This window comes from Tachypleus tridentatus, chromosome 6, assembly GCF_004210375.1.
Source record: "Tachypleus tridentatus isolate NWPU-2018 chromosome 6, ASM421037v1, whole genome shotgun sequence".
In the NCBI taxonomy this organism is placed as follows: Eukaryota; Metazoa; Arthropoda; class Merostomata; order Xiphosura; family Limulidae; genus Tachypleus; species Tachypleus tridentatus.
Genome location: NC_134830.1, coordinates 43,673,118 through 43,700,349, shown reverse-complemented (window position 1 = coordinate 43,700,349; position 27,232 = coordinate 43,673,118). Strand labels below are relative to the sequence as shown.

At 32.5% G+C, this 27,232-nt stretch overlaps 1 protein-coding gene across 1 annotated transcript in view; it reads left to right on the top strand.

Annotated features, from left to right (window-relative positions):
- Positions 1-27,232, top strand: part of LOC143252353 (uncharacterized) — a 235,130-nt gene that overhangs the window by 151,828 nt on the left and 56,070 nt on the right. Inside the window, exons 4-6 of the mRNA XM_076504337.1 lie at positions 14,680-14,854; positions 25,437-25,640; positions 26,093-26,186. Coding sequence (XP_076360452.1) covers positions 14,680-14,854; positions 25,437-25,640; positions 26,093-26,186 — 473 coding nt within the window. The remainder of the gene's footprint in view (positions 1-14,679; positions 14,855-25,436; positions 25,641-26,092; positions 26,187-27,232) is intronic.

Genomic DNA, 27,232 nt, shown 5'->3' with positions numbered 1-27,232 from the left:
TTTTGCCATAGGTAATTTGAAATGCTGTTGCATAATCAGTATAAAAAGTTTAGTTTTTATTTATAATTTTTATTTTCATTTACCGCATAAAAATCAGGGTCAAAATTGTTCCAATAAGGATGCCCAACTGATAATGTAAGACAGAGTGACCATACCCTTAAGAGTTTTTGCAGGTCACTTACACTTAAAACTAATTATTGTTTTGTCGATTTTTAGCAGTTGTTATGGTAGAAGTTTTTACATAAGTATATACTGGATATTAGACTGACATTTTAGAAAAGTGTTTGTCAAGACATAGTTAACGGCATAGTTAAGAAGATAGGAAAAAATTAAAACTCATTTAATGTACTATATTTGGCGTGACGACATTGTCGTTTCAAGCTTTCTGGTGCGAGCTGATTGGATCCTCTGCGTATGTAGTGGTAGTACCAGTACTTTGCTTGAACGCTTGTTGTACCTATGGGCCAGAAAGGTTTGAGCATCGTTAATGTTTGCAAGGCGTATGATTTATTGAGTGTAGCTACTACAAGCACTTACTTTTAACATGTAGAAATTTTGTGTGATATACGTGTCTGAGCCTCGTATCAGTAATGTCTATGATGTTTAGGATTTACAAGGTTTGCTTTGGCAATCAAATGAAAAACTAGGTTTACAATTTATAAGTTTGTTGCATATTGGTGTGTGTGTGTGTGTATATATATGCACACACACACAGACATTAAGAAACTAAGTAGATAATATACATAATAATTACTTTTTGATCTCGATTAACATTCTTTTCCCTGTGAAGTGTTGCGGTGTTAGTTTGCTCACTGCTTCGTAATTGGCATGAAATGTAGCGAATGGTTTGTGAAATATTTTCAAATTATATATTATGGTGCGTTATTTTAACAGTAGTCCATATTGTGTGTGTGTGTATATGTTTATATATATGTGTTTAAAACAACACACTTTCCACAATCCTACCCGTATGTGACCTTCAGTTTCTCCTTAAGCATTGACTGCAACGGTAACATGTCCATCAGTCTTATTGGTTAGAGAGTTCCGCAGTGGTCTTCTATGTGTGGGATAGGCTAAGGTGCAAGTTGGAAACGTGGCGGACGCTGATTGGCAAACACAAACTTTTATACGGTCAACATTACTAGAGAGTTCCTATATTACTGTCAGAGCCTTTGTACTCCTGCATGTATGTGTGTGACATACAGATTGAGGCTGTTGTCATGGTAATAATTGCTTCATCTGAGATGGTCTGTAATAATCTTTGTGTTAAAACTAAAACGGTAGCGTCAAGCGTTCCTTTTACCCTGAGCGATAAGAACGATTAGACATTGTATATACGCTTGGAAACAGTATGGCAATATAAGTTGTACTTTTGTTACCCAAGAATAAAGTAATATTATAATCCTTTTATTTAAATTATTATCTTAATAGCATCAGCCCGAGACATTTTACTTCTAGGGCTGGTAAAGATTTGTATTAGTAATTAATAAAATTTAAATCTATGTATTCGATTGTACAAGAAAAGTGATTGTAGCCAGCTCTTGGTATTTTAAAAAAATTGACATTATTCTGCTATTTGGTTTAGCTTGACATAAATAGTGGGTGACTGAAAAATGCAGTGTTTTAATTTGAAGAGGTTTTGACAACACTTCTAACTTTTACAACAATCTTCTAAAACAGGAAAAATATTATTGTTCATGTTTTAAACAATAAATATACATAATTATTTTATGAACATCATTTTAGAAAAATGTGTATGTATGTGCAGAAACAAGATAGTAATGGAAAGTCAGAAACAACTTGCTTGTCATCTTGTGCTATAAATTAACATTAATAGATATAAAGATATTAAGCTATAGCATTTGTAAAAAAAAAAACATAAAACTAATTTCAAGATAACATCTGTAGATATTGCATGAAACCCACTGAGAATGTTCAATCTGTCCACAAATTCTTAAACTCGTAGAATAAAAAACTAGTAGGCAGCAGTGGAAAAGTCAGAACTTGTAAAGAAGTGAAAGTTCAAATAGTTTAACCTACAGTGAAGAGATTTACTACCATTAACTATTTGTACTCAAGACAATAACCCTTAATATGAGCATAGTAAAAATTAGATCATGTTGGAACCCACTGAAATATTAAACATAATATAAAAAATCAAAAATGGGGAAGAACTGTGTAAATTTTACAGTGTGTGTGTTGTCATGGATTTAAGTTTTAACTGTTTTTTTTAAGATTGGCTAAAGTTTTAGCAAATGTATATCAACTAATTCAATGTTCTGTGTTACACATGCTTAATGTATGTAGCTTTTTTATGTAAGATAAACTTGTGCTTTCATTCAGTTGTCAGATTTGTAATTTTATGCATCTGAATCAGTAATTTTATTGATGATACAGATATTCAAAAGCTGTTTTAAAGTTATTAATCAGTAATTTTTAGTATTAGTATAAGTATTCTCAGCAATAAAAAAATTCACAAGAATGATTAAATAGCTTTTATATTGAGGTTGGTATAATACCCATAATGACTATATAGAAAACTGTTGAAAATCCAGAAAAGTCAAGTAAGTTAGTGTATTTGTTTTAACTATTGTCTAGAGTAAAGTAATCATGTTTTGTATTTGCTAGATTAAAGTTTGTGGAAAATTAGCAGTATGAAGTCATGGGCCAATTGTGTAGTATGAAGTCAGTTTAGAATAAAGATTATGACTGAGTAAAATTAAATTACATGAGTCTAGGATGAAGGCTCCATATCATGTTTTGGCGTGGTTATATGCTACAATTCAGGCATCTTCACAAAATTTTGAGATTTCAATAAACATAAGACTTGTACAGAAAAATAAAATTCAAAGTATTTTTACTGTAAATTAATGTTTTAATATATGGAGTTAAAATAGTCACAACCTTGTGTGTAAAGTAATTTTCATGTTAAAGTTAAAAGTACTATTCTCTGTCCAGAAGTTAAGACATTTTTGTGTGTGTAATCTCTAAAATTTCTGAAATGTTTCCAACTTTTTTCTAATAGAACTTCATATTTTATCTGCTATATTTACTAATCTAATTTTATGTGAAGTCAACCAATTTGATCAGTCTTGTAACAACCATAAAAAAAATACAAAATTATCCTTTTTTCCTACTAGAATTGCTTCAAATAACTTAAAACTTTATATGCCTGTTTCTAATTAAATATTGTATTATTCCCATTTGAAAAGCACTGTAAAGTGTAAAATAGTTAGTAATATAGATAATAAATTATAGACAACATTGTCAAACATTTTAACAAACAGATGGTAAAATTTCTGTATCTAAATAAATATATCACAGCATCAATATCTGAATATGGGTTACATCATATCAACTACTGTCATATATAAACCCATTCATGTTGTAGTGGGTAAAATAATCTTTATGGTAATGGTTATTTCTAAGAAATTTGTAATCAACCATTTCTATGAACTTTTGCATGCAGTTATTGCTAGTGTGGGTAATCTAGTTTTTAATTTAAATATGGTTGGAAAATGTAAATTTTGAAGTTGATAGATGAGTTGTGTATTCAATTACAAAATCAGAATTAGACATTTCTTTCAATTTAATGACATATTATTGAATGTTCAGAGGATTGCTTCTTACAGTTAAGTGTTTTTAAAGTTAAATTTTTATAGTTAATGTACTGGAAACATCCTGTCTTTCAAAAAAATCCTTCAACTCACAGAATGATAAATTAGTAAGCAACAACGTAAGAAATATAAGCTATAAAACAGAAAAATGTCTTTAATAATACAAATTCAATGAATGTAATGATAAAAGTGTAAGTTTGTTGTATAACCTCACATAGATTTGTCAGATTTTGTGCAGAACCATAAATGTATTTTGTTTGAGATAACTTATTGTCATCATTGTAGAAATACTGGTGTAATATTCTGAAAGTATTATTTGAACTGTTTTTGTAACATCATTAATTTTGTGCGTAACAGATTAACAATGCTGAGGATGAAGGAGTGAAACAAAAGTATTAAAGGTGAGTTTTATAAAACAAACTATTGAACCCAGATTGTGGCATGTTCAGGAAAATGGTTCTAAGAATTAAATTTTTTACATCATTATGAATTTGCAGTAGTCCTGTCAGTTTGTCTCTTTTTCTTCACATTGTATAAATTACATGTGGTACATTTTACACCTTTTAACCTCAAAAGCTATTTTTCAAAGACATTATGATTATATATGTTAGTGTAATACCAAAGTAATATTGTTTCTATAACTGAAATATTAAGGCAAATATTTGAGTGATAAACTTTGCCTATAACTTTTTGGGTATTCAAACATGTTCATTAGCATTAAAAGATTACTATCATATTGTCCAGCACACTATGAATTGCTTTACATTGGCAGGCTAAAATTGGCTGTATTGTAATGTTAATTTGAAAACAGAAGATTAATAAGAAAATTAATTTTACTTTGAGAAGTGGGTAATTTCTTGAAAATATAAGTGCTTGGTTTATGATTCAACAAGTTTTAAATCATAATTTTATATTCATAGATTAATTTTAAACAATGTCTCAGTTTAGTACACATGTATATAAGAAATAAATGAAACTTTGTTCATTTGAACTAATTAAAATGCAACTATAACTGAAACTTCCAGTTGCAAATCTCATTCCAGAACTAAATACATGAAACAAGTTTTAAATTAAATATGGGAAAGTCTTTAACATCATCAGACTTCTACTTTCTTATTTAGAAAAAAATAAAAGTTGCAACTTGTTATTTCAATCTTTTTATGTTTCATTATAGTTTAGAGAATAAAGGAATTAAATATTTCAAAGGATAAATGTAACCATCTGAAATATTGTAGCTGTTTGTGTGGGAAGTGTTTTCACTCTTAACTGTTTACAGTTGTAAGTGCTAGTATTTTTTTTGCATTCTGTTTAAATATTTTTTTCTTCTTTTATCTACAGACTGACCATACAGGTATGTTTTATGTTTGATTAATTAAATTTATTTAACTTTTCTCTGTCATTATTAAAATATAAAATTGCATAAGCTAATAGTTTTACAGATTTTATGTAAACCATATAGCTACTTTTTAATGGGAGTCATAAAATTTAAGAAATGTTGAAATGTTTGTACTATATTTCTCAAATTTAAATGTTTAATTTTATACCTAATTTTATATACACACACAAGTGTATCAACTTTTAGATTATAAATTAGTTTACAAGTAATAAGTATTGTCAATGATGACTATTTTATTTAAAAAAAAATCTCCTAGTAATTGGTATGTACACGATAGGGTATATACAACCTTACTGTGAACCTAAGTGCATTTAAAATAATATTTTTGTTTGAAAAAATAAGTGTTTATCTGGCAGTGTTCAACGAAAACTACAAAATGATTTCAAAAACTTTGGAATCTCTTTTACGTTAAATTATCGATAAATACTCTTTTGGCTCATATAATTAGTAAATATTATAAAGAACAAACTTACAAGAGAACGTGAAACTTTTTCTATTGTCTATAAAGACTATCGGCTTCGTGCTGCAGGTCCTAATGTTCTAGTGCGAGTATTTTTATAACTACCAAGGAATATATATATATGTAGATTCTAGTTTCTTTCTTTATTGCTTTATACACAAATGTACTGGTTTTATGTTCTAATTACCTTGTAACCAATAATCAAATCACATTTTTTTTCGTTCTGAAATTGTAATTGACACTTTTACTTATTGTAAAAATGACAAAATCTGTAGCTCTGCGTTTTGAAGATTGTGCAAAAGCAATTTACAAACTGTGTAACTGGCAAAAATATTTGTATTTTAGACATAAACATCACCTAACACGCTGACTTGTCAGAGTCTAAGTTGGACTGACATCGGCAAATTCACTTACATATCTCGAATACAAACACGTTTGTAAAACCTTTGATTTTTTTATACCACAGACTTGAACACTTGACTGGAAGCTTTCGTGTAGATACACGTAGTAGCTTCGTAATTATATTCAACATTCCTTCTCAGATACAGGTTGTTCCAATGGACCGTTTCTATGCACGTGCAGGTATATATGTCCATGTCATTCGATGACGAATTTATCTCTTCCACGAAAACGTTTATGCTTGTGCATTTATTCACGGAACGCACGTGATCAACTTGTGAAAGTACTACGTTGCCAACTGGAAGGTCTAAAGTTCGATTGCAATGTCACTGAACTCGTTCCACATTTTCGACTCTGGGGACGTTACAAGTGTAACAGTCAATTCCGTATATTAGTAGATATAGCAATGAGTGCTGCTAATTGACTGCCCACTCTTAGAGAACGGTTTTAAATTATTAATGAGCATACTTGAGCTTTAAAGCTATTACCTAACCGTTTCGCCCATGTGTTGTCCCGATTGAAAATTACAAGTCCTAAATAAAACGCCCCTATACTAACAAAAGTACGTTCAAATTAGCAATATCAAGTGTTCCTTTTATATAATAAAGCATTTTAGAATATGAAATAAACTTAGCTATTATACTGTAGACCTTTTTCTATCCAATTACAATAATTTAATGTATTTCTCCAGATGGCAAAATTCAATCTTTTTTGCCACAAATAAAAATAATTATAATATAAAGTATTTTACAAAATTACATTTTTCATGTGTTGGTAACAATTTTATAGCTCTTTCTTTACGAAACCCTGTAGTTTATTATATTATATTGTATTGTATTGTATTGTATTATATTATATTATATTATATTATATTATATTATATTATATTATATTATATTATATTATATTGTATTGTATTGTATTGTATTGTATTGTATTGTATTGTATTGTATTGTATTGTATTATATTATATGATATGATATGATATGATATGATATGATATGATATGATATGATATGATATTATATTATATTATATTATATTATATTATATTATATTATATTATATTATATTATATTATATTATATTATATTATATTATATTATAGCATAGCATAGCATAGCATAGCATAGCAAAATGTCTGGGTTTATCTTTATGTACCTGTTACCTAACCGAAACAATATATGTAAAAGTTGTACAAACCATAATATTCAAGCAGTACTCCACTAAACGGTTCTCCAATATATGCATTTACCAAACTTTTGCTCCAACGTATCTATTTTAGTCCAAAGAAATATAACTTTTAAGAACGAAAATAAAATACACTGCAATCAAAAGCTATATTAAGATCGCCATACACAGAACTTTGGCATCCACGATACGATAAGTAAAGAGAAAACGATTATTTGTAATATTTAGCGATTTCAACATGAATTAAATATGCCCACGTATTAAACGGCCAGCTAGAGGCCCCTAAAAATCAAATATATCAGTACCTAATATTAATGGACTACTGGTTTTTTTATTTGTTAAATTTTGTGCAAAGCTACTCGTGGGTTATCTGCGTTAGTCGTCTCTAATTTTAAACTGATAAACTAGAGGAAGAGAAGCTAGCTCGTCAACACCATCCACCGCCAACTTTTGGGCTACCCTTTATTAACGAAAAGTGGATTGACTGTCACATTAGAACACCAACATCTTTAATACTACAAGCTTGTTTCAGGAAGGATTCGAATCCACTACACAAAGAATGTGAATTGAACGCCCTAAGTCCACCAAAAAATATCAGGCCTTGAAGCACTCACTGACCAGTGGAAAGACACTCACATAGAAACTCTTATCGTACAAGGCTTTGTATAGCATTGAATCGAATAATCGGTAAAATTTCACTTTTATAGCATACCCATAGCTGAAAGAGCCCAGAATATTGAATGGCATCATGGCATAAACTTTGTACTTTTTGACCCGCAGCCCAGCACATTAACCAGTGAAAACACCCTCTAGTAAGTCAATGGTAAGTGGTTAATACGCTAAAATCTTGGGTTCGATTCTCCTTACTGAACAGATTGCAGATAGCAAACTGTGTATGTTTGCGAAAATTATTTTAATGTGAAGGGGGCGCCCCAGAAACTTGCATAAAACTAACAAAAAGACATTTTTTTATAGGTTATGTAAATGTTTTATTTTTCAAATGAGTAAATTATGTTCATAATAATGAGGTTGAAATATAAATGATTATATAAATTCTAGTGGGATCCTCCTGTGGTTCAGTGGTAAGTGAGAACATTTATAACGCTAAAAACTGAGTTTTGATACCAGTGATAGGTGCAACAGAGATAGTTCACTGTGTAGCTTTATAATTAGTTTGTTTGGTTTGGTTTGAATTTCGCGCAAAGCTACTCGAGGGCTATCTGCGCTAGCCGTCCCTAATTTTGCAGTATAAGACTAGAGGGAAGGCAGCTAGTCATCACCACCCACCACCAACTCTTTGGCTACTCTTTTACCAACGAATAGTGAGATTGACCGTCACATAATAACTCCCCCACGACTGAAAGGGCGAGCATGTTTGGTGTGACCGGGGTTCGAACCCGTGACCCTCGGATTACGAGTCGAACGCCTTAACACGCTTGGCCATGCCGGGCCCGTGTAGCTTTATAATTAAAAACTAAAAAACAAGCCCCAATAGGTAGGCGACAAGTTTATGGGGTTACAATCTGACAAGTCCGTGATAAACTGCACTTTCGGGATATGAGACGTCAGATGAAAGGACTGTTTACAGGCTCATACATATATAAATATAAACAACCGAGATTAACTTTAATTCCTTCAAGCGTTAATAATATTTATAACCTTGATATAGAAAAGTTCCAAGTGTGGCAGTAATGGGTGTTTAGAGCAGTTTATCACTAAGTTTTGTAGTTTGTAGTCAACTATTGTTGTTTTTATAGAATGGTAACTTTTGTTTTGAAATGTTTCATTTTTATTGTCAACACGTTTGCCATTGACATTTTGAATGCATTGTGCATTTTAATAAGATATTCGATGAATAAACATGACAATAAAAATGACTATTATTATTGTTATTATCACAAGATAGGATCAGAAGACATTATTTCGTACCTCAAGCAATAATTTATCTATTCCTCTTATGTTTTAAATTATTTTTATGGTTAGTTACCAGTAAACTTTTGAGTCACGCTATGTTATGTGCGTAAGTGATGTCACCATTAATTTTGGCTTATGAAAATATTTAGTGAAACAAGTAATCATTTTGTTTTTAGCTCTGAAATTAATGACGAAAGTCATTAATTAATTATCAGAGCGTTAAGCAGTATGTGTGTATGTTTTCTTATAGCAAAGAAAATAGTTAAAAGTGAGAAAGATATCGAAAGTATTTGGTTTGGTTTGTTTTGAATTTCACGCTACACGAGGGCTATCTGCGTTAGCCGTCCCTAATTTAGTAGTGTAAGACTAGAGGGAAGGCAGATAGTCACCACCACTCACCGAAACTCTTGGGCTACTCTTTTACCAACGAATAGTGGGATTGACTGTCACATTATGACGCCTCTACGGCTAAGAAGGCGAGCATGTTTGGTGTAACGGTGATTCGAGCCCGCGACGCTCGGATTACGGGTCGAGTGCCTTAATCACCTGGCCATGGCGGGCCTTCTTTGATTATCGATTAATTAATTTTCTGTTTTGTTTTAAAATAATATATTTGTCTGTGACTAGCAGGTGCAATCCATTGAAGCCAAGTGTTAAACTGTGTTTTTAAACATTATTGATTAACTAAAATGGCAACATACTTCAAAGTTTTGTTCAGTTGCTTAGCACCCTGGTTGACGTTTCACATTTAATAAGCTCATAATCAGTTTCTCTATATTATCTTCACTGTTTATTTTATCCGAATTAGGTTATTTGCGCACATTACACCTATAAAAAAATAAGTCAATTTCCGACAAACAAATTAGTCAATTTTTACGATGTAATAATAAAATAATTTATTTTATTTCCTGATTCTTCCAGTGGCGCAGCGTTATGTTTGTAGACTTACAACTCTAGAAATCGGGTTTCGATGCCCGTGGTGTGCAAAGCACAGAAAGCTCATTGTTTAGCTTTGTGCTTAAGTACAAACAAACATACGATCTTTTCTGCTTAACAGTATTTAAAAGAATGTAAAATGAACATAAATCACTAGTATATGGAGATGATTTTTTTACTTATTTTATAACAACCTTAAATACATAAAACTGTTAAGTGATCAGACAAACTTTACATCAAAAAAGTACAATAGGAAATTGATCTTGTATTACTACGCCCTATTGTTGCAACATGGATAAACTCCGTTAAAAATATATCAGAAAGTAAAGGATCGATACAATTTCATGAAAACTCCACGGTAAAATGATTACAGGAAAGCATGTCTTAAGATCTTACGGATCAAGATGTTTTAATAGAAACAGAACAAAACAGAATTTGTTTCGGGTGAAAGTATCCGAAAATCTATTCTCTTATTTGACTTTTAAGCAATCTGGAGATAAATATATATAAATCTACTTTGATCTCCAATTCAATTCACTTTTTATATCATATACCCCACGTATCCTATGAACAAAATATTGTGTAAATAAAACCTAAACATACTTCTGAATCTTCTCAGATTTTAATAAAAACCGCATCGTGTACGGAAGCATCCGAGGGAAAAAGATTTGTTCATTGGGTCTACTTTTATAAATAAAATAAATAATGTATTTTCCATCAAAACAAATAAATTCTATTAGAAATACTTCTATCAGAAACTACAAAAGAATGAATTAGTACGCCTTGTAGGTTTCTTGGCATTAACTTCAAAAAAATTTCACGTTTCACCAAACCAAATCTCTGAGGTTATATGAATGTATCAGATATTATACGAGAGCATTGGAAAGTTATACACGAAACGAAAGTTTGAGGATGTTGATAATATTGGCTATGTTTTTTATGTCCGTGTCTGCAATATTGAAACTTATGGTTATACATATTTATTTCTATTTCCAATATTTTTAACGATTCAGAGATTTAGCTTTCTTTAATTTCAGCTGTCCGTTGCATAAAACCATGCCAGAAACGTATAAAGCTTTTTTTTAGCCGTCTGTAATTTTGAACTACAACTACAAGAAGGGGGCAACTGTTCTCCAGAACATATAAGTGCAAGTATTTTGTCAGGTTCGTGGAACCGAATGATAGGATTGTTATAACTTGTCTTGAGCTGAATGTGCTGAAAGTATTATTTAATGGCATTGCAACTGAAAATATGGATCCTCCCTTCCGCAGCCTGTCATGATAACCATTAAGCCACGTCCTGCCAGACAATAATGTCATTTCTCTTGGCTTGGTTTGTTTGGTTCGTTTTGAGTTTCGTGCAAAGCTACTCGAGGGCTATCTGCACTAGCCGTCCCTAATTTTGCAGTGTAAGACTAGAGGGAAGGCAGCTAGTCATCACCACCCACCGTCAACTCTTGGGCTACTCTTTTACCAACGAATAGTGGGATTGACCGTCACATTATAATGCCAACACGGCTTAAAGGGAGAGCATGTTTGATGTGACAGCAATTCGAACCCGTGACCCTTTGATTACGAGTCGAGTACCTTAACCACCTGACCATTTCGGGCTTTTTCCTTGGCACCTATATAACTACTGAAATATTATCTTTTAGCAGTTTTCTATTTTTAACATTATCCATCAAACATAATATAGATTTTATACTGTACAAGTACGTACAAAGTTAAGGTGAAATAGATAAATAAACTACTTTGAAAAACTATGAAAATAGCATTCTTGTGTGGTATGATCACTAACAAAAGTAGTAGAGAAAAATTAGTGAATTATATTACTATTTATCACTAATCATCTTCTTAATTAAACTGAGTGAAAGAGATATACGTGAACACTAACGAACTTTAAAAACGTTTAATAACCTTTCATTTTATAATGTACCAAAAACTATATTTTACACAATTTTGGGGCCTTACTGCATCATTACAGTCATTTGTCATCACAACCGGTCGTGTTATTTTTGTTAGTTGAGTACCCTGATAATAGCCCTGCAACGTAGTTTCCATTAATAAAAGCTCTGTCTAAAAGTTGTCATGTTTAAAGTCATGACCGTCACATTATAACGCCTCCACGGCTGAAAGGGCTAACATGTTTAGTGTGACGGGGATTCGAACCAGCAATCCTCGTATTACGAGTCGAGTGCCTTAACCATCTGGCCATGTCGGGCCTGAGCGATAAGATTTCGCTCTTATTCGCAAGACTTTCATGAAAATAGAAGCTAGAAATTTAAAGTAAAGAGCAGATATAGCTATTGGAGTTTTAAAAGTCTCACATCTAAATTTTCATTCACTGTTGTGAACTTAGTTTTTCATAAAAAATGTAAAGTCACGTTCTTCACTACTTTATCTTGTGGTTAAGAACATCTTGTTTTTTATGATTATCTTATAATTTAATCATAAAGGTAACGTAAAGAATATTGAATAATAATATAATATTTTGGGGCACGAAGTGGTTCTTCTCTCATTTTTAGAATATTAATTTTCATAGTACAGAAACACCTAATTTTTTTGCATTTATTTGCTTAATATACATTCAACACTTTAATTTGAATTGTATAAATTAAAAAGAACCTAATTAAATTATCCGAAATTTAAAACCTATCATTGATTGCTACTGTTACCAAAGTTAATATTTTTCTGAGTTATTAACATCTTAAAATATATTATTAAGCTTACATCTGAAACGGTTATAAATGTATTTAATCAGTAACTGTAAGTAACTAGAATCATTACCTTCATTACACTTCTACACTATAGTTTTATTTTATTCTATTCAGAAATATTAGAAACAGGATATTTCGTTTAATATTGTACAATAGTCACGTTAATAGTTCTGTCATACAGACTCGTGTTGAGGTGAGTCAATTCTGAGATAGTTCCAAATATATCAACAATTCTTGTGAGATCTTCACGAAACTACTTTTGTGTTTCATAATTCATAAAAATGGTCTCAATGCAAAAGTTTTTTAAAATATATGATTCCTATAATTGATAAAGCTGTTTGTGGCCATATAAGTTTCGTTGTTAAGAGACTTAAGAAAACTATTTGTTGTCATAAATGTTTTGTGAAGAGATTTAGCAAAGCCATTTGTAATCATAAAGAGACTTACTCTGGAGATTATTTTACACATTAAAAATTATTAAGAGCCTCAGTATTACCCGGTGTTTATTCCTAAAGAATATGTAACGGCGTCTGAAACGTTTATTGTTATGTGCAGTTTCCTCTAGTAACATATTTCAGAATATTCCCAAGGGATCGTTAACGACTGTACTTACAGCTAATTTGTGAAACTTAATCAACTTTGTGGAATAAACGGCGTTTCAAATTCAAATAGTTGCCTGGTGTTATATAAGCATGTTTTGTTTTCAGCACAGATATGCACACAAACGTACGTTTGAGCTCTGTTAGACGTATGAAACATTACCCCAATTGAAATAAATACTGTTATTGAAACAAATGTTTGATAACCAAGCAGTTACAGAGAAATGTAACTGACGAATACAGAAAACAATTATTTCACATCATTTAAGCCAATTCTCTGTCATTTACGACAAAGTGGTTAGAACATATAAATCGTAAGTTAAACTTTCAATCACTTTGTAATTATTGCCACTAATGTTAGCACTCATTTAATACCGAATTTGACCTTTAATTTTGATAACAGCCTGTCATTTAAAACCTGGTAAGAGTTGTGTCGTTTGATTTTAGCCTATTCAAACTCGTTACGAAATATAGCAAAACAGATAATCGGTTTTGTTCATTAGGGTGTAATTTCAATTTTGTGGAGCAGACATGATCGGCAACAACATTTATATGCACTTTGAGTGTACCCCCTTCTAGAAAAATTAAAAGACCCCATACGTGACAAGAAAACATTTTTGACGATAATTTCGTAAGTGTATAAAACCTTTCTCAAACCATTCCATTATCAGAAATCCACTTGTAGTTTTCTGTACATTTTTGTTTTATAATTGATGCGGAAAGGGTTGAAATGGACTAATTGGACCACATCACATGTTTTCAGTTAGTCAATGTAAATACAGCTAAAGCGATGTATAGACTTTCTCTCGGTTGCTATATCTCATATTTTTACAATGTCCTTCAAACATTTCGCTTACAAACAGTATAATCCTGGTAAATATGGAAACAATCATTTTCCAAAGAACCTAACGTCTGTTACACTTTACGTCTCAGGTGTGTTTAGATGGTGTGTTTTCAGCCCTGATAACATTCCGTTCTAATTGCCGCAGTTTCTTCTAACAGATGTCTCTGAAGAACCTGTCGAGAGAGTTGTCTTGGATAAACCACTTTATCATAAACATGGAAATAATCATATTATAACTGCTTCTATGCATTTATAGAACTTAAATAGCGTATCATGTGATGAATTTACTTTCTAAATGAAAATGAAAACACTTTATTAAAGTGAGTAGTTAATATAATTAAGCTTGAATTATCATTCTTCTTTCCCTTTAAAAATGCAATATCTTTTGTTTTACAGCAATAGCTTATGACAATATCAATTTTATGTTTATCTTCAATTTCTTGCGATTTCTACAACTTTAACTGTAAGAAATATCTGAACTGAAAAGCTTTTATTATAGGACAGTTTCTGGTAAAATTAAATTATAACAACTTTAACATTCTTTTGAAACACTCTAAAGGTTCATATGTATTAAAGAAAGTATTTTATGTTAAACTTGTTTTTCAGGGCAGCAGAAAGATTAAACTTACAGTCCTCAAGAAAGAAACAAAAGCACCACACTATCGATAAGTCCGCTCGTACAACTTTGTACCGAAGGAACGTCCTTCTCCCAACCCCACCACAACTTCCTCCTGGATATCTCAAAATTTCCAGCAGACGAGAGAGTCCTGGGCTGGGAAAAGTAAGTAGTGTTGAATAAAAAAATGTTTAAAACATTTTGTAGAAGTACGTTATAGAAGTGACTGCTGAATAATATTGACTTCTTAAAACTAAAGCAAGACTGAATAACGATTATTACTACGACATAAGCTAAAAATGTAATAGCTCAAAATAAGGTGTTTATTTTTTACCCAAGACGAATTATTATTATGATTTTTTTTATATTTTTCAAACTTTTAACTACGTAATATGCAAAAAATAATAATTAAAGCGTAATTTTGAGCGGTATATATAGTTTTATTACTATATCAGTTAGTTTTATTATAAAAGTTTAAATCACATATTAAATGACTGAAAGAATTAGATTTGGTTTTTATGTTCAAAACTCGTTATCCAGACTAAAACAAAGAAATACCGGTAGGTTTATTTACTAAAAAGAGCATCCATTTTATAACCACAGGCTGTTACTTAGTAGCATGACATGGCCAGGTGGTTAAGGTACTCGATTCGTAATCCGAGGGTCGCGGTTTCGATTCCCCGTCACATCAAACATGTTTGCCCTTTCAGCCGTCGGTGCGTTATAAGCGACGGTCAATCCCACTGTTCTTTGGTAAAAAAGTAACTCAAGAGTTGACGGTAGGTGGTGATGACTAGCTGCTTTCCCTCTAGTATTATACTGCTAAATTAGGGACGGCTAGCGTAAATAGCCCTCGTGTAGCTTTGCGCGAAATTCAAACCAAACCAAACAAAACCTAATAGAAATTACCATCAATTTAAATCCTTGTGGTGTATACGAAGTCACTACTTTTTCCAGTTTACTGCCTTGTATTTCTACGTTGTTTGTGACAATACGATTATTGTCCAAATGCTAAAACTCTGAGAAACCTACTTGGATAATTGTACATATACGTTATTTTGAAAAACAACTTAGGTCTTAAACTTGTCGAAATACATTAATGCTGACACATATAAATTTTTAACGTAATATCAAACACCAAGGTTTCTTAAGGAAAAACAGAAACTATATAATGGCTTCTTGTTAATATATAAGAACGAGGTTTTAATGTGTATCCTTACGAGTATTTTCAGTAACACCTGCAGGTACAGAGCCTGTAAATATTTAAACATGTTTATTATTCATTAGGTTTATTCTACTGCGAACAACAAATTCTAATTACGAAGAGAAAAATTGCGGTAAAACTACTTTGTTTTAAACAGCATTATATATACATTTAAACGAACTATTTAATCTCTGCTAACATAAATGGGCCATGATATATCCGTCAATGATCTCTTGGAAACAGACCTTTGCTGCTCACTGGAGTCATAAAATGTAATATTACATATGTATATTGATCTTATGCATACAGAAATCTTATGGTTATGTATAATATACTCAGCGTACTATACAGGATAAGTTCACTTCATTAAATGAACTATCTTGCAGATTCACTTCAAAGTAACTCGTAGCAATCATACAAGGATTTAGGTTTAGTGTGGAGGGGGTATTAAAGTGCCTGCAATGTTTCCGTCCTGGTTAGTAAATTAAGCCACATTTTGATGGTAACCTTAGAAGTTAGTTACGATAAATTCTTTTTATAAATCATCCAGATTACCTTAACGCTACGCCTGTATACAGAAAACTCAAAGTTACTCTCTCGGCTAAGAACATAAAAACAATATTATTGTTATCAGAAATCTAAGGTGAGTCTAAAAATATTTTAAAAACTTATACATATATACACATAAATAAATAAACGACAAAATAGGTTTGATAAATTGTACATTATTTGAAGTATTATCATTAGCCAGCTACATCTTAATCATAAAGTTTTACGTAATATATTTCAAAGATAATATTTTTATTCGTTGATTTCAGAATTTGCATCTATGATACACACATTAAGATTAGGTCATTTTCTTTCTCCCAATGGGAATTTCTGCATTTTCACGGCTAAAAATATCTTGTGTTAAGATGCTAAACAGAGCGTGAAATAATCCTTCTTAACAGAATATCTTGTGTTAAGATGCTAAACAGAGCGTGAAATAATCCTTCTTAACAGAATATCTTGTGTTAAGATGCTAAACAGAGCGTGAAATAATCCTTCTTAACAGAATATCTTGTGTTAAGATGCTAAACAGAGCGTGAAATAATCCTTCTTAACAGAATATCTTGTGTTAAGATGCTAAACAGAGCGTGAAATAATCCTTCTTAACAGAATATCTTGTGTTAAGATGCTAAACAGAGCGTGAAATAATCCTTCTTAACAGAATATCTTGTGTTAAGATGCTAAACAGAGCGTGAAATAATCCTTCTTAACAGAATATCTTGTGTTAAGATGCTAAACAGAGCGTGAAATAATCCTTCTTAACAGAATATCTTGTGTTAAGATGCTAAACAGAGCGTGAAATAACCCTTCTTAACAGAATATCTTGTGTTAAGATGCTAAACAGAGCGTGAAATAATCCTTCTTAACAGAATATCTTGTGTTAAGATGCTAAACAGAGCGTGAAATAATCCTTCTTAACAGAATATCTTGTGTTAAGATGCTAAACAGAGCGTGAAATAATCCTTCTTAACAGAATATCTTGTGTTAAGATGCTAAACAGAGCGTGAAATAATCCTTCTTAACAGTTTGTAATGAAAAGTACTATTTCAAAAATAATATTTCATTATTTTTAATGACATCAAATACCAGTTAAGAAATTGAAACCCTGAAATGCACACTTGTCATTTAAGGTGTGTTTTAGCTCATTGTAGTCGCTTCAGATTTTATGCCTTTTACCTGAACCAAATTTTAAAAATAGGGATGGTTATGCCTGAACCATAGAGTTTTCTGACGTAGTCATTTGTACAACTGTTGTCGTTTCCGTAAGCAACCAAACAAACAAATATAAAGTTCCTTCATTTTATGTGGGCAAAGTTTAGAGCTTGTATATCAGATAAAACTGCTATTGTTTTCTGTCAAACTTTTATATATTTTAATAAAGTACTTCGGCTCAAAAATAATTTCTAGTGCTTACAAACAGCGATAAAATGCCTTTATCTATAGGCTTTTATATCCAACTCTGCGATTATAGAACGTGCTATAACTACATGTACATACATGAGGGCCCGACATGGCCAGGAGGATAAGGCACTCGACTCGTAATTTGAGGGTCGCAGGTTTAAATACCGGTCACATCAAACATGCTCGCCCTTTCAGCCGTGAGGATGTTGAAAAGTAACGGTCAATTCCACTATTCATTGGTAAAAAGTAGCCCAAGAGTTGGCGGTGGGTGGTGATAACTAGCTACCTTCCCTCTGGTCTTACACTGCTAAATAAGGGATGGCTAGCGCAGATAGCCCTCATGTAGCTTTGCGCGAAATTCAAAACAAACCAAACATACATGAGAAGATACCTAACTGAGTTGGTGTGTTTTGAAATTCAAGTTGTGAGCAGCAAAACTGTTCGCTGAATTATTTTATATTTAATAAGAACCTCATTGCTGGCTGTGTTTGGCATATTTACGTATCTTTTTCTTCTTATGATATGTTCCTAATAACTAGGATTTACAGTATTCAGTCAGTCCTTAATGAACTAAACCATTGTGGTATAAATATATTTTCACTGTAAATTGCTTTTTGAAGCGATATCAAGTTAATGTTTGGAGCGCGCCTACAGAAATAATAACTGTAGTTTAGAAGTCTGTAATATTAATATGTCATCCAGTAAAACAGTTTATTAAGGGTTCACCATCTCTGGGCATTTTAAGTTAAAAAAAAAATTATAAATAAAAAATATCTGTCAGGAAATTTCCAACCTTTTGAAAAAAAGTTATTTTTCTTTATTAAAATTTCTGAAGTTGTATCTTATATTTTGTGTCTGTGGGATTGATCCAACTTGGAGTTCCAATCGTAAAATTCCCATTACAACATAGTTGCTGATTCTTCGTGTGCGAGAAATGGTTCTGGCTCTCTGCTATTTGTATCATTTGATGCCGCCTGAATACCATTAGGGATTGTCTTTAGCTTCCTATTTGCAGAGGAAATGAAGCTGAAGCAGAACGTGAAAAACATATGTGACTGGAGAGGGAAAATTACAGAGTCCTTAGTCTAAAAATCGAAATGTCACGCAATCTTTCTGCCTCTTTGTTAAAATTGAAATGTGAACTGAAGAACACCGTAATAGAAATTGCTCTTCTACGAGTATCGCTAACCATTAGTTGAGCAAAAGTTTCCTTCTCTTTGATTAGATTAGAAATTCGTGTTTCTCGTGAGGGATCACATCTCTGAAGATCTCATTTAATTATGTAATTTAGGGTTGTTTCTGTTCCAGTGAAACTCGGATTTCTAGCGCATTTCTATAATACATTTAGTAAAAAAAAACACACAAAAGAAAATAATCGTCCAATGGTTTGCACTTTTAGCAGTTATATGTTTAATGAATGTTTAACAAAACTTATAATATTTTAGTTTCAATAAAGTTGACGAAAATGCACAAAAATAAAAAATAAATAAATAATTTATTCAGATATCTTACAACAAGTTTTAATGCATACTTTCTATAATCTAGATTGACAAATATTTAATCATTTCCTTTTGTGTACACAGCTTTGATGTGGTATTTCTGTGAAAACCAAAATTGTTAAATCTGGAATCTCAATTGGTGTATGTGTTAAAACGTGTAATTTTTTGTTAATTGCATATCCTGTATTAATTCAGTTTGTGGCTTTGTATAGAGCAAGCAGGACCAAACTTTGACGATGGTTCTTGGGTGGTCTAAAGATAATGGAAATCTGTGAGATCTTGGATGTGGCACCTGAGTTTGTGTCTCTTGGAACGTCACATTTCTTTACAATACAGCCTCTGCCCCTACACATAGGAGTTAAAACGCAACTGTAAGATCATTAAGGTGTGACAAGGATTCAGGAGGAAGTTTTTAGGGTTTATAAATCCGAAGTTGGCATCGATTTTGCGTTCCTAGTCTCACTCTGTGGGACCACGAGGGCTCTACGTTTTAAAATGGGTTTTCATCCCTTTTAAAAGTTAGAGGGAAGACATTTGACACAAGAGTTCAGGCACCATAAACAAGTGTCCTAACGTTTAACTTTCCGAGTACGGACCACCTTTCTCTCTTCTCTTGTAGTACCAAGAAAAGTAATTGAGGATAATTTAAGGAGTTTGGTCGATACTTTGGGGCCTTTGTAGATCATGAGGAGACCTTTAAACTTGCAATGGTAATCCATATTAATTATTATTAACATTTGCACTGGCAAGATAAACAACTGATTTTTATATTGTGAAACAAGCTTGAAATTGACATGTATAATAAGTATGGAACTAACGCAAGACTTGTAAAAGTATGTGAGGTTTAATGTCTTTACAGTCACCACGGTCAATAATTAGTATGCTGATACAGTTTGGTTACTTTAGCCTTTTTGCTCTACCGTTTTAGGGTTCAGCCAGTGAAAGATAAAATGTCTGACTAAAAGGAATGTTTCATTTGTGTCTGAGAGACGATTGATATTTTTTTATTGAATACCAAAGATAATTAATGTTGAATCAATGATAATTATGGGAGAATTATAAAACCCTTAATTAATTTCCCGCAAGCGTCGCCTGACATCTTCCACATAGTACTCAAACCTTTCACCAGGTTGTCATAAACACACGTACATTTCTTCAGTTCATTTACTGTGGATAAAACCACAGTTGTTTATGAATACATTTTAAAGTTTCAGATGTTCTTGGAACTTTCATTCTGGTGCACGTTATCGAGTAATCATTAATACATAAACATTTGTACAATATTCCATTTATAGGCACATGCTAAACACATCGATCGATAAATGTGTTAAGGAGTTTTGTTTGTGGTTTGTAAGTACAGAGACTTAGTCACGTGGCCAGTCACAAGGTAATAAGAAAAAAAGTGAGCACGAGGATCTTTCCATCTTTAAAAGGTGTATTATATGTTCATCTAGCTTCGTTGTTAAATACCATTCCTTTGACCAAGTGTCCAATGATGTGTCTTTGAAATCGATAACTATTTGTTATAGTGAACTGAACACTTTTACTTCCAATAAAAAACTTGTAGCTAACTGATAGCAATAGTCTCAGGTAAAACACAACAAAGCAGGCTTGAAACGTCCGATAAACCTCATACAATGTCTCTGACGATCAATTTCTTCAAATTCAATCAGAATTCGATTATTCCAAACCGTACTGTGTTACGAACATTATGGATGTGTCATACGGCAATCAGTATAAAAGCCACTTTTCTTGAGATATGTAAGTAGAAACGTAAAACTTCAGTGGGGCATAGAGCTCAACGTGGAGAAGAAGAGTCGATGAAACTTTGTGGAATTCCACACACTTCTTTATTAAAGGGACAGCACAACTCATGGAGTAGATTACATAATTATACTTCAGTTGTTCGGATAATGAAGTGAGTTGGAAGTGAATATTACAGTGTGAGTAACGTTCTTGTGGTAGCTTTTTGTGGCTTTGTGTTTCTCCTTAACCTGTTGACTGCCAAGTATTTCAGCTGCTACAATACAACTCTAATGCTTCTTTATTTTGTAACTTTTTCGTGACGCCATTTTGGATCGAAAGTGAAATAATTTGTAAGTAGGTCAAATACATGTATGGTGCTAACATCTAGCGTTGAAGTTAGGTATTATTGAGAACGAATTAACTCGTCCGTGGCATTGTGTTACCGATCGGCTTGGACGAGTTATCTCATCTACGGCAATGAACAGGTTAAAGGTGAAAATACCATTATTACTGCGACTGGACATCGTGGATGATCGTGTCTATCTCTACAGACAATTATGTTACAATCCAATCTTCACATGCCGGTTTAAATTGGTTTAAAACACGCGCCAATGTCAATTATCTTTCAAAATATCAGTCGGTTTGTTTGTTTTGAAATTTTGCGTACAGTTACGCGAGGGATATCTGCGCCAGCCGTGCCTAATTTAGCAGTGTAAGACAAGACGGAAGATAGCTAGTCATCACCACCCACCGCTAACTCTTGGGCTATCCTTTCACCAACAAATAGTTGGACTGATCATCACATTGCGACGCCCATACGGTTGAAGAAGTGAACATGTTTGGTGTGATGCGGATTCAAACACACGACTCTCAGGTTACGAGTCGAGCGCTCTAACCGGTTTTCTAAACTAGAGACTCTCTTCCTTTTCTTTTGCCCCCTAGTGGCACAACGAAACGATAAGTCAGTGGTCTTACATTGCTAAAAATAGTTGCTTTGATACGCGTGATAGGCAGAGCACAGATAGCCCATTGTGTAGCTTTGTGCTTAATTCCAAACAAACAAAAGACTCAGATTTCACCCATCTCAGTGACACAGAGTATGTCTGTAGACTCACACCGCTAAAAACCAGGTTTCGATACCCGGGGTGAACAGAGCACAGATAACCCATTGTGTAGCTTTGTGCTTAATTCCCAACACCCTTTCTTTTGGGTTTTAGATAAACTTCCAGTTACATCATTTAGAAAAGGAAAATATATTAAAGCTACATTTGTTTCGTAGAACAACCAGTGATTGATTGATCCTTCAAAATTAATACGATAAACACCAATTATTATTTTTTTACTTTTCCTCTGACAACACATAATTTCACTGAATTTACTGTTCAGCTTTAACTGTTACATTGAAAATTTTATAATAATTTAGTCTTAATTTTTCTCAGTGATTCATCTTAGAATTACGACTGTGACATCCAAAAATATTGCTTATTGAATCTAAAGGTTCGACACAAATGTTACAAAAATGTTGCATAACAGATTCGTCAATTTATAGTCAAACCACGCAACCATTTGGTTTATTGTTTGAGAAGATCAAGTTCTAGTAGTCACATTATCCTATCGTTGTGCATGTCAGAAGCTATTCCTCTGTACGTATTTAAGTTTCGATGTGGTAGTAGTTAATATGTCTGTCAACTAATTCAGCTATTTATGTAAATTCCGGAAGAGCCTCTAATGAAACGTATGCAGTCTAACTGTCTACCCAAAACTGTCAACCAACAGTTTATTATGAATACCAGATATTACATAGGCTTATTGACTAAATGTCTTCTGAGCATATTTAGAACAAAAGCCGTACTCAGTCGAATGCAACTTCCCCTCATTTTGAGCAACAGTTAATATTTCCTTCCTTGTCTTCAAACGTTGGTTAATTAACCTGTTCCTTTTATTGTATATTGTACATGCCGCATTAAAGGATATAGATATTGCTGTTCTGCTAGATATTTCTGTAATACATTTCAAATATTTTAAGTCTTTTAAATTTGTGAATAAAATGTTTTGATATTAGAAAATCATATATCACAAAGTCATCAATGTCGAACAGAACAGTGATATCTATATCCTTTATTTTTGCAGACTTTGAAACGCGCAATCTTACAAAACAATAAACCGTGGGATGTTTTAAAGTGTGTAATTAAAACAGTTTTACTGGTCACAAACTGTTCCTTTTATAGTATATTGTACATGCCACAATGCTTTGAAGCATCTGATAAACATTGGTACAGTTTGTGACCAATAAAATTGTTTTAATTACAAACTAAAAATTCCACTGTTTATTGTTTTGTAAGACCGCGTATTTCATAGTCTATAAAAATAAAGGATATAGATATCACTGTTCTCTTCGACATTGATGACTTTGTGATATATGATTTTCTAATATTAAAATATTTTTGTAAAAAATTTAAAATACTTAAAATATTTGGAATGTATCACAGAAATATCTGGACTACTACCATAAGCCCAGCATGGCCTGGTGGTTAAGGTATTCGACTCGTAACCTGAGAGTTGCGGGTTCGAATCCATGTCACACCAAAATATACTCGCCCTTTCAGCCGTGGGGACGTTAAAATGTGACGATCAATCCCACTATTCATTAGTAAAAGAGTGGCCCAAACGTTGATGGTTGGTGGTGATGAGTAGTTGCCTTTCCACCCTTAAATTAGGAGCGACTATCGCAGATAGGCCTCTTGTAGCTTTGCGGGAAATTCAAAAACCAAAAAACAAACTACTACAACAAGTTCTTTGTTTCTACGATGTTAAGCTATTTCTAAATATATGAATCAACACACGACTCTAAGACATGTAGAAATTCCTACTAAAGCATCAATTGGTTTCCCTCATTGTTATAAATTTTTATATGGAGTTTCATTGTAAAGTTATTGCCGTATGTTGAACCACATTTTACAACATTACCTGATTTGGTTTTTACGCTACTAATATGCTTAAGGTCCTTAAACTTTCAAGAAATATGTATACTATATTTCAGTTTTTCACATTTTCAGACTCGGTAAATTATCACCTCATAATTAACCATTACTTCTAGCGCTTTTCAACTACATGCTTCCTGATTATAACAGTGTCAGAAACACCACATCTGAATCAAATTATAGTCTTTTCCAAGATGTGGAATTTTATCAACAATCCTAAAATAAATTTTCGTAAAACAATATAATTGCATATATGGCCATCCTTTGTCAGTTCTTTGTTCCACTATTAGTTTTCCACTATTTGTGGATTCTACATTCCACTTCTAGGTTTTTTACTGCTAGTTTGTTAAGTATTCCACTTTTAGGTTTTCAGTATTAGTGAAATTTGCATTCCACTCTTAGGTTCTCACTGTTAGTGGATTCTATATTCCACTTCTACGTTTTTAGTGCTAGTTAGTTAAGTATTCCTATTTTAGGTTTTCAGTATTAGTGAAATTCGTATTCCACTGTAAGGTTCCCACTATTAGTGGATTCTATATTCCACTTCTAGGTTTGGTATTAGTTGGTTAAGTATTCCACTTTTAGGTTTTCAGTATTAGTGGTTTCTGAGTTATACTCTTAGGTTCCCACTATCAATAGATTCTTTATTATACTTCGAGGTTCTTAGCATTAGTGGATTTTGTATTCTACTTCCAGGTTTCCAGTTCTAGGTTCTAGTTATTAACACTCCTACGAAAAGACGTTTCTAGTCCTGATTTCTCCAAGCCCGTTCCCCTGGCTGTGGTTTCGCTAGATAGTAGATAGGGACAGTGGGAATCTCGTTAATCCATTCATTAATGGATTTAAATGGCAATTTCATTTAAATACAAAATTATTAGCCTAATATTAATAACCTTGCAAATTGCTCTGGGGCCTATTAGGCCCCACTTTTCGTAGGAGTGTTAAAGGATTATGTATTCTACTTCTAGGTTTCTCGTATTAATAGATTTTGTATTTAATTTATCCTGACTTCGAATTCAAGACTGCGATCTGGTATAAGCCAGTGTTTCTCGACACTTCCCTGAAACCTGCAACTGGTCAAACAACTGGAATCAAGATCAGTACCATGACCACCTTAATAGTTTATCTTTTGGCTTCAAACGTTTTACTCGAAACTCCAGATTGATATCTTAAAGAATACACTAATGATGAAAACAGTTATTCTTGCTGTAAAAGATAAATTATTTCATTTGATTTATAACTGAAAACTTTAAGGAGTGTGATCAAAAGTTAACAGAAGGTTTGATCAAAGAAAGAAACTCGTCCAGGTCTACCCAGGTAGCGCTTTAAAGACAAGGTGACTGAACTAATCTTTTATTTATAATTAGGTAAAGGTCATGTTACGGATCAGTAATGCAGTTGGCGCTGCAAGCTGTTTAACAATTGACCCCAGAAAGAAGCAAGTTGCTGTTTACGATTCTTCTGCCCTTTCAACACAAAGTGGAACATCTTCTTCTGCTTCCAAGCAAGCAGGAATCAATGCCCCTAAAATGTTTGCTTTCGATGCAGTGTTCACTCCAGAAAATAGTCAGGTAGGCTTATGTTGTACTCATTAATTCATCACATGGATCTTATAAAGAGAAATACAGATAATGCATCAGAACGTAGTTTGTTGTAAGAAATATGATTTGCTGCATAAATAAAACTCCCAATTTAGTTTGTGAAGGGAAAGATACTTGTATCTTAGGAATTGCATATAAATAATACAACTAAATTACCCTAAGGAATTAATATTGCTTAGTTTTCACAAACTCGTACTTTTAAGTTAAGCATTTCATTAAAACTAGAAACATTAAATCAGTTCCGAAATCATAGGATGTAATTACATCCAAGGAAGAAGAATAAATGTGATTTTATTAAAATACGATTAACGAAAAAGAAAACTAAAACCTTATCAGCCTATCGGCTCTATTCATGCACAGTGCCATGAATTATCATTTGTTTTAAATAAGTTGTATTCTGAAGGTAACGTTATCAACTTCAGGCAGAGGTTTGTGCCACTACTTTGATGGATGTGCTTCATGCAGTTGTTAGCGGTACGGATGGATGTGTGTTCTCCTATGGCTACCCTGGACTCGGTAAGTAAATATTTCTTTGAAACTTAATATGCACTGCTGAGTTCCTGTTGTTCTGCGCTTAGTAACTGTATGCTTATGGGCTTAGAGTTTTTATTTTCAGTAGTTTTGAATGAGACTAGAAAATATTTTCTGTTGCAAGATACATCATTAGCAAAATCATGTTGTTCATAATGAGCAACTGAAACATGAAGAGCAACTGTTTTTTAATCAACTGAGAAATTGGAAAGATTTAGCAATATATCAAAAACTTCGAACTTCTGAATTACAAAATCTCGAAAATGTGCAAGACATGCATGTAAGTGAATCATATAAACTACACCTAATATTAATAACTGCTATACTTTCCTGAGCATTTTATGTTATTAATAAAGGATGTAAGCACGTTTATTGTTGATTTTAAATAGAACTACTGCTGTATTTTTCGTACAAGCGTGGCCTGCAGGTTAGTGTGCAAGACCGTGAATCTGTAAGTCATTTCTTTTCACTCATAAACAAAAATATTACCTTTACTTTAGAGCCGGTCCAAGAATTAATGGTTAGTGCTGCTGACCACTCGCCTCCTTTCTAGTTTATCAATTCAAAATAAGGGACAACTAACGCCAATTGTCCTCGTGTAGGTTTTCGCGAATATCGAGATAGAAACAAGCAAAACGTCAGCACTCATGTCCCATTAACTTGTATTTAACTAAACACATTACCACTTGCTTTGAGTTTTACTTACCGCTTATCAACTGCTTATTTTTATTACCAAGAAACAGAATTTCTCATGTTAACCAAGTTGATCTTATAAATGAAATAGAAAAATACCAAAGGACACATTAAAACCCAAAATTATCTTGCTTTATAAAGGCACGTTTTAACTTTATTTGAGTTAGATTTATCTAATGTCCAATTTAAGTTTTCTGCAACCATCTTTATGATGAAGAAATCAATTAAATTACTGCACTCACACACGAGTTTTCACAAAACATCTCAAATATGGAGCTTGTTTTTTTCGATAAAGGTGCTCATAACGTAGAAATTACTTTAAAGTAAGTTATAAAATA